This window comes from Convolutriloba macropyga, chromosome 11 (assembly GCF_964194025.1).
Source record: "Convolutriloba macropyga chromosome 11, txConMacr16.3, whole genome shotgun sequence".
In the NCBI taxonomy this organism is placed as follows: Eukaryota; Metazoa; Xenacoelomorpha; order Acoela; family Convolutidae; genus Convolutriloba; species Convolutriloba macropyga.
This window is the reverse complement of record NC_134478.1, coordinates 51,423,934-51,432,412: the sequence shown is the minus strand read 5'-3', so window position 1 is coordinate 51,432,412 and position 8,479 is coordinate 51,423,934. Positions and strand designations below refer to the sequence as shown.

General features: G+C 32.6%; 1 protein-coding gene across 4 annotated transcripts in view; it reads right to left on the bottom strand.

Annotated features, from left to right (window-relative positions):
- LOC142349755 (lactosylceramide 4-alpha-galactosyltransferase-like) overlaps positions 1-8,479 on the bottom strand; it is an 80,825-nt gene that overhangs the window by 16,865 nt on the left and 55,481 nt on the right. The window contains exons 1-2 of one of the 4 annotated variants that reach the window (XM_075401508.1): positions 7,180-7,839; positions 3,778-3,969 (exon numbers count right to left, since the gene is read on the bottom strand). The exons of 1 other annotated variant lie outside the window; for it this stretch is intronic. In XM_075401508.1, the coding sequence (XP_075257623.1) occupies positions 3,778-3,969; positions 7,180-7,661 (674 nt within the window). In that variant the 5' untranslated portion in view covers positions 7,662-7,839. Of the gene's footprint in view, positions 1-542; positions 637-3,777; positions 3,970-7,179; positions 7,840-8,479 lie in introns of those variants that run through there. 2 more of the 4 variants (XM_075401511.1, XM_075401509.1) reach the window with 2 other exon arrangements.

The window sequence follows — 8,479 nt, the reverse complement described above, 5'->3', positions numbered from 1 at the left end:
ATTCTTTCGAGGCTGTAGAAGCAGTGATTCGCCATAAAAGCATAAAATTTTAGAAGTTTATAACCCCAAACCACACGTCAAGTCAATCTCTATACTGGGCAATTTTGAATTGCCAGTCCATGTCAGAACTGATCTCAAACTAAGACCACGGCTCTTTTTACATTTTTCAGTGTCGAGCATTTCTTTTCCAAGACAATTTGCATTTTTAGGTCTAAACCTTGGAAAGCCTAAATTTCACAAGACTTGACAATTCTAAAACATCCAATGCAAAAAAATTGTCATAACTAGGTCCTGAAATCCTACAAAATTAGCCAAAACTTTAAAATTTGTTCGTTGACTTCGTCTGTTTTTCAGCTAAAAGCAATGAAAAACGTCAAAGAACGCTGCATTTGAACGTAAAATGTCCTAGTAAATAATACATTTTTTGTCTTCAGATTTTTTGAACTCATATTTGATAGTTTGTTTCCAATTTTTAACCAAACAGTTTGACTATCCGGTAAAAAATTATTGGTTGTATCAAAATTGCTTTAAAACTTCAAAACCTGTCAGTCTGACAAAAATGGCGACTGGAACAATTCCTCATACCAAATAGTGTAGAATTAATTAATAGTGCACACTTCAATTAATCAATAGTGCACATCTTTATAACTATGGTAAAAATGACACAAAATCATACTTTTGGACAAATCTAAATACAAACTTGTCAAAAGGACTTTGTACATTAAACCAGATTTAAGACTTTGTTCGGCTATAAATAGCCATTTTCTCAATATCTGTAAATCTACCCATTGTTCATGGTCAAAATTGAAAGAAGTAAAGTCTGGTCACCAACAGCTTGAGAGAGCCAGGTTATTTCCATAAGAGATATCTAACAAGAAAGGTAATATTAACTCGAATATGAACTCGCATGAGCCGTAGTCTGGCCATAAATGAACTCTATGGGATTAAATCTGAGCATAAATATTTTCTTTGAAAAAAAACATAGCAGGACAAGTCCTGAAATACAATTCAAAAAACTAAATGAAAGACTTTAAAAAACTGCATCTGGCCAGCGTATCCATTAGCACTGGCAGCCATGAAAACTAACAGTCTCAAATTTGGAGAAACTAAAACAATCAAACAAACTAAACAAAAATATAGTCATTGCTATAACTCAGAAAGTTTTTACACTGAAGTTAAATTTTAATCGACTTAAAAGTATCCATTAATCTATGTGGAAGCCTTAAAATGTGGCCCATGGAGATTGATAAACTCAAACCATAACAAAAATTTTAATTTAACTTTCTAAAGTTTGTAAAATTAATATCATCAGATACTTTCATTGTCTTCAGAAAATATCCTCTAACCCAAGTTAAAGCGCAGGAAAAAAATCACTGGCCTTAAAGAATGATAAAGCCGAAAAATGATTGTTTGCAGAGCAACTGAAAAAAATTGTCAATTTTTGTCACAACATGTGAAAAAAATGCGTAGTAAAAAATTGTTAAAACCATTCCATTGACTTTGCACAAACCTACTTTCAAAAGCTAAATGAAGTTCCCTGGCCCTTGAAAAAATCTGCAAATTATATCAAAAAAGTGCGAAAAGTTGTGGCTTTAAAATGATAAAAACCTTTCCATTACCCTTAAAAACTATGCAAAACCTTTTATCAAAACCTGGAGGAAGTTCCTTAGCCCCTGGGCTGGAAAAACACAAAAGATATCAAACATTTAAGTAAAACTTTACAAAAATCGCCAGATGTACGAAATTGCTAAAGTTTGTTATATTAAATAGTGAAAATCATTCAACTGCAATAAAAAATCTTTCATTATTTTTTAAATCAAAATCGAGAGTTTCTTTTTGCCTCTAGGGCTAGAAAAACTCAAATAATAATAATTAATGTCAAATAATTTGAGAAAGTTGCAAAATTTTATCAAAAAATGCTGCACTTCTTTAAAAACCATTCAAGGACCGCTAGAAACTATATAGTAACTTATAATGAAATAGAAAATAGAAAAAAATTCTTGGCTCCTGGAGCTGGAAAAAAACTCGAAAAAATTATCAAAAAACGAGAAAATATTTGTAAAAACTAGTATAAGTTTGCGAGTACCAAAACAAATAACTCACAAAATGGTCCCTCAGAAAATTATGTCTCGCAAAAGATCTTTATCCACTTTATAGAAACCTCAATTTAAGAATCTTCCGAAAAACGTCGAAAAATGAATTGAAAAAACGCAAAAATTTGCAACAGTTGGGGCTCAAAATCTCCTAAAAATGACCTTTTAACCTTGAGTTACAGCCTTACCAGTGGCTTTACCGATCTAAGCACATGCAGGACTACTAAACTGCCTGTAATGAAACTTGATGCCCGCTGAGCTTTTACATGTTTAAACCATTTTGAAAGCTCAAGGTCATGGAAATAGTTGTGAAAACATCTTACAAAAAACATAGCAGGATAAATCTTGACCTACAATTCAACGAGTTTTCATTGACTAAACAAAAAAACTAAACCTCAATTGCACTATGAACCGTGGTCGAGACCGAATGGTTAACTTGTAAGAACTTGCATGTTTCTTGCAACAGATTGTTAACTTGTAAGATTTTGCAAGTTTCTTACAAAAGATGGCTAACTTGTAAGAACTTGCAGGTCAAATAGTTAACTTGTACAAAATTGTAAGTCTAATGCTTAACTTGTAAGAAATTGCAATTTGAATGACAAACTTGTAAGTTTCTTGCAAGTTTGTTCCGGTCAAGCAAAACTCTTATTGGTTAATTCAATTTAACATTCAGTCATTTACCGTAGAAAGCTCATAGGAGTTCGCTGCTCTGTTAGGATAACATAATACAATTCGACCTAAGTAGACAAAATGATTACTTTTTGAATTTTTATCAATTCAAGAGAGATCCTTTTGCAATTGCATTAAAAAACAGTAGATCTCAATTAGCTTATTCGCGACTGCTTTTTTTAAAAGTTTCTCAAAATATTGACACCAAATTCACACTTTTCCAGATTCTATATTTTCCAAACATCCGTTTACATTCATGTCTTTACGGTTTTTTTACGGTTTAGCGTGTGTGTGTGTGCGTGTGTTTGTGCAAGTGTGTGTGTGTGTGTGCGTGCGTGCGTGTGTGCAAGTGTGTATGTGTGTGTGTGTGTGTGTGTGTGTGTGTGTGTGTGTGCGTGTGCGTGGTGTGTGTGTGGTGTGCGTGTGTTTGTGCGAATGGTTAACTTGTAGGTAACTTGTAAGTCGAATGGTTAACTTGTAAGAACTTGTAAGTCGAACGGTTAACTTGCAAGAACTTTCAAGTTTTTGGAAGAGAAACTTGCAAGGCGATGCATCGCTTTGTAAGAACTTGCAAGAAACTTGAAAATTCTTACAAGTTAACCATTCGGCCTCGACCCGGGAATGGATTGCAAAAATCATTTTGAACAAAATGCGCTTAAAAAATCTAAAAAAAAACAGGAAAATTAAAGTCAAAATCCCACATGTGTACAAAAAACACTAGCGAGAAAGCGAATTTTGTTCAAACACCGTTTCCAACACTACTTTAAAGTTAGAGCAAAAAGATTTCACGCCCCAAAATCACTCGCTTTTTCGCTTCACTTGCTGTTTTGGCGTGAACAAAATCATCACGCCAATTTGACTTCAAAAATCAGAAAAAGACAGCTCCCCAATACAATTCAAATTCTTTGAATTGCAAAAAAGACAGAGCACTAATACAATTCTTGGATTGTAATAGGCGAGAGTCTGGCTTAGAAAAATCTGGAACTACTGATTACACTTAAAGATGGATACTCACTTGGCTTTTCCACTCTCGATGACAAAAAAGTTGGTGAATACTCTTAAGTTTTTTGTCACAATAATGTCCAGATCCAAATAATATCCTCCATATTTGTAAACAAGAGCAAGTCTTCCAATGTCACTATAATGTGTGATCCCGAAATCCACAACTTTATTTAACTTTTGAGTGATATTTTCAGCTGGTGTATTTCTGATTTTCAATTTCTTTCTTTGAGTTTCCCTTAGTCTTCCCACACGAATCTTACAAGATGATTCATAACTTTAAAACTTTCTTGAAGATTCAAACTTACAAGATTCTTAAAAGATGGTTCACAACGAGAACTTTCTTTCAAGATGATTCATATCATACAATAGTCAAACAAGTCCATTCAAACCTTGAAAAATGATGAAAGATCCTTGTAATGTTTGAATAAAGACTCTTAAAAAAGTTCTGACATCTTTTTTTGAATTCTTTCATAACCTCCGCAGAGACCATACAACATACCAATAGAGAGACTTACAGCATTCCAATTTTCCCCCTCTTGCTTTAATCCCAGAAAAATACTCTGAAAAATTTTTAGAGCTTTTAAGACAAATTTCACAATTGTAATTAACAAATAAATGTTCCGACAAGGATGTTGCTAGATTTCGAGTACTCTCTCTACTAAGGTAGCCACTTTTGCTTGCTAACTGAAAATTTGTGAGATAAAAATTTTGAGCTGGCAAAAATTGTAATGTCAAGCAAATGTGAACCAGTTTAAAATAAAAAGCAGAAATGAGCTTTAGGATTCAAAAAATTAATTAAAAGATCTAAGAAAGGTTTACGCGCTCAAATGTTAAATGATTATTGTTCCGACCCCTCTTCCTTAGGGGGAGGAAAGATATACTCAAATGGGTTTTTTCTTTTTGTTCAGTCAATTTTCAATAATCGATATATTCATTGTAGAGAGTTGTGAGTGTTATCGTTAAAATCCCGTCCAGAGTAGAATATGGATGAGAATAGATTTTTCGAATTTCGTTTTCTAGAGCGACTTATCGAAGTTTAAACAATTGTGAATACTGCAACTGATTTGCGTTATTTTTAATTAAATTTTCGGGAAATTTTGCCCAAAGTTCAGTCAATGCTGCTAAAAAAATGTTAAAACTGTTAACAATAGTGTTGTTGATTTGATTTCTAAAGACCAAAAATGTTTTTGACTGCTTTGATTTAATTTTTTGGGCGAAAACTTTGGCTAAGTTTTTTAAAACTCATTTTTTTCATCAAAATAAGCTTCTTTGGTCCATTTTGATTAAATTTTCGGGAAACACGCCCAAAAACCGCTAACACAATCTTCGTAAAATCCAAAGGGGGCTTGTCCTACTTCGATTTCCACTGAGAGCCCGCTGGAACTAAAGTTTTGGACAAACAGACAAACAGCAATAGCAAGGCTAGTTTTGGTCCACATTTGGACTGTTAAAGTCCAATAGTAATTCGGATTGTAGTCAACCTGTCTTTTTTTCAAAAAAATCGATCTTTTCTTTGTTAATCTAAGAACAGAACTATTCAAAACATTGCTCACTATTGATAGGTCCAATTGACATCCGAAGCGGTTCCAAATTAATGCATCTAGTATTTTGCTCGAAAGTTTGTGTTCGTTTTGACTTTTGAAATTATTTGATTTTTAAGTAAACAATGTTTTTTGTTGAACTTTGCCATTATTTGTCTCTCTATTTGGTCAACCCGTAGCTTAGCTTCAGCAATGCAAGAATGCTTCCTCTCTCTACTGAATTAAAATTTATTCTTTATTTCGTTCTAGCATGTTAAGTTTTGGTTTTCTGTCTTTGATACTACCAGATTTCACATAAATTTTTGGCTTTTGCGCATTTTCTCATTTTTCAAGTTTTCCTCGTTTTTTCACAAAACAGATTATAGACAATTCACATAACACATTACTGACGTTCAAAATAAATCAAAGTTGAACAAATTAATTTCTTTCAATGTACAGATTATAGTTTTAACGGCTTCGACGCCGCTTTCTCGAAGAATTAAAGTGATTTTTTTTTTACTTTTGCCTTTAATTGTCGTTTTGATTTTTCGTTCAGTCGCATGAAATTTCCCGGAGTATTACAGGTTTCAATCGCTTTCTATGGAGGTTGAGATGAGCCAATTTTCTGATTTTAGTAGATAACTGATAGCTTTCATGACTTTGAAAACAATTGTTTAAAAAAAAACAATTTTTAACCGTGCATTTTTGTTGAGTTTTTCATTGTTTTTTTTACCAAGTGTCGTTAATTACAGATCACATTTGACATTACTATTGTTACCAGAAAGCACAAACGTTCAAATTTTAATTTTTGTAAAGAATTTGTTATGACTATATTGGCTTCGAAACGGGTTTCTCTCAAAAAAATTGTAAATTAACATTTTACTTCTGTCTATATTTGACGCTATTTTGCAAACCTAAAATTATTCTGAATAATTACAGGTCTCAAGGGCTTCCCTTGAATGAATAAACTGACCTATGTAATTATTTCATTTTGCAGCTGATGGTTTTCATGACTTTGAAAGTAATTGTTTTCAAAAAACACAAAATTATCTCCTAATTTTATCCCTTTTTCCCTTTTTCTCTTTTTTGTCATTTTTTACCTTGTCTCCATGATGATAGTTCACGTACTACTTTATTGGCATTCGAAGAAGGCGCAACCCAACAGATTCTGAGGGAAAGAATATGGCTTTCAGTCTTGGACAGCGTTTTCTCATAAGTTTCAATTGATTTTTTGTTTGTTTTTATTTTTTATTCTTTTTTAACCAAAAAAATTGAATAAAAACAAGTTTGATTGCCTTCCTAAATAAAAAATGGTGAAAAAAAAACATTTTGATTACTTCAGTTAACATCTAATGGTTTTCATTAATTCGAAATCAATTGTTTTTTAAAATAAAAGCGAACCTACTAACTTTGCTATTTTTGTTTAATTGTAACCGAGCCTTATTATGGACTCGTCCCATATATTTACTAGTAACTAAAAGTTTTTTGCTCAGTTTCAGTTATATCTGGCGCTATCTTGACCCTGTTATCTCTGCTATTAGGTTTTTTTTAAACTGGACTTAAATTTTTGGATGTAGTTAATGTTTGTTGTTGTTGTTGTTGTTGTTTGATTTTGTTGTTCGTCATGCCTCGTTTTCTGAATAATGGCAAATCTCATCAATCTAATGCGGCATTTTTTACTCGACTGAATTATTAACGTTGGAGGTTGGAGGTGATATTTTTTGCTCATACACATTTTTTTTTTGAAAAATACTTGAATTTTTAGGGTTTTCTTTCTGCTCATTTGGTAGACAATTATGCCAAAAATGTGGAGGAGCAGGGTTGGAACGTTATGTGCGAACACACATTACCGAGCCTCTTTCTTAGACTTAGCGTCAAAGAAAGAAATTGACTACCTGAATAATTCTTCATAATTAATAGTATAGAACTGCACATTTTTATAACTATGGTATAAATGACACAAACTCATACTTTTAGACAAATCTAAATACAAACTTCTCAAAATGACCTTCGATATTAAACCAGATTTAATCGCAGTTGATTCAATCGAACAGGCCTGTCTGCCCATGAGATACGGTCTTCCAGAAGTTTCCAGAAAGAACACTTGGAATTTTTCCGAGTGGCTGTGATCAAAAACGGGAAGAGAGATGTTGACGTCACAGTCTAGAGTGGTACGTGCCGAATCATTTTTGGTATTATTGACAAAATTTGAAGAAACAAATGGTTTTGTCAGCTGGTATTTGTTTTGAGTGGATACTTGACTAACCACGGGTATATTATAGACGAACGCGCGGTGTAATGTTGAAGCAACAGTTACTAAGGAGGAAATCAGCAGAAGTAATTTTTTGCCGAATACATTTTCGCCGAAAAGTCGCATTTTTACATATCCGTAAAAGTTAAAATAGAAGAAACCTTTTTATGGTCAGAACTTCAATAAACACAAATTATTCATTGTTGGTAAAAAGTATAAATTTTTTAATATAGCACAAACCACAAGAAACGATGTTTTTCTCCTTGAGAGTTAAAAACAGTAAAACAGATTGACTATATGTAAGTTAGTGCAAGTATATGTAATAATTCGTTAAGTTAGTTCAAAGACCTCCACGCTTAAGAATTCAATAATTAAGTGTTCATTATATTTACGACAATTGTTAAATTGTTAAATGGAACATATAGTTCATTTAAGTCTTCATATATATAAAATAGTTTAAAAAAATAACCAGGAGGCTCGGTGATGCGTTCGCAAATAATTTTCCGACCCCGCTCATCTGCATTTTTGACTTAATGGTATACCAAACAAGGAGGCTCGGTAATGTGCGTTCGCACATTAAGTTCCGACACCGCACATCTACATTTTTCACTTAATTGTCTACCAAGTGTGATAAAAAATTAACATATCAACATATCGTTCAACAAACTACTAAAAGAATAAAAGAATGTACTCAAGAGGGCCTATGAGACCTGTGGCTACCATAATATGACTACCAGAAAAGACGGCAATAAAAATCAATTAGTTACAAATATTAATTACGACCAAAACTCCTTGTCCATTTTTTTGAAAACCACTAATAACCAAATCAAAATGGCATCAGATAAAATTTATACTAAGAAGATTAACCGGTACTTTTTTGGGAAAAAAAATAAGGGACTTTTCCTCAATGCATTTATTAAAACGTTGCTTTTTTTAAAAAAGAA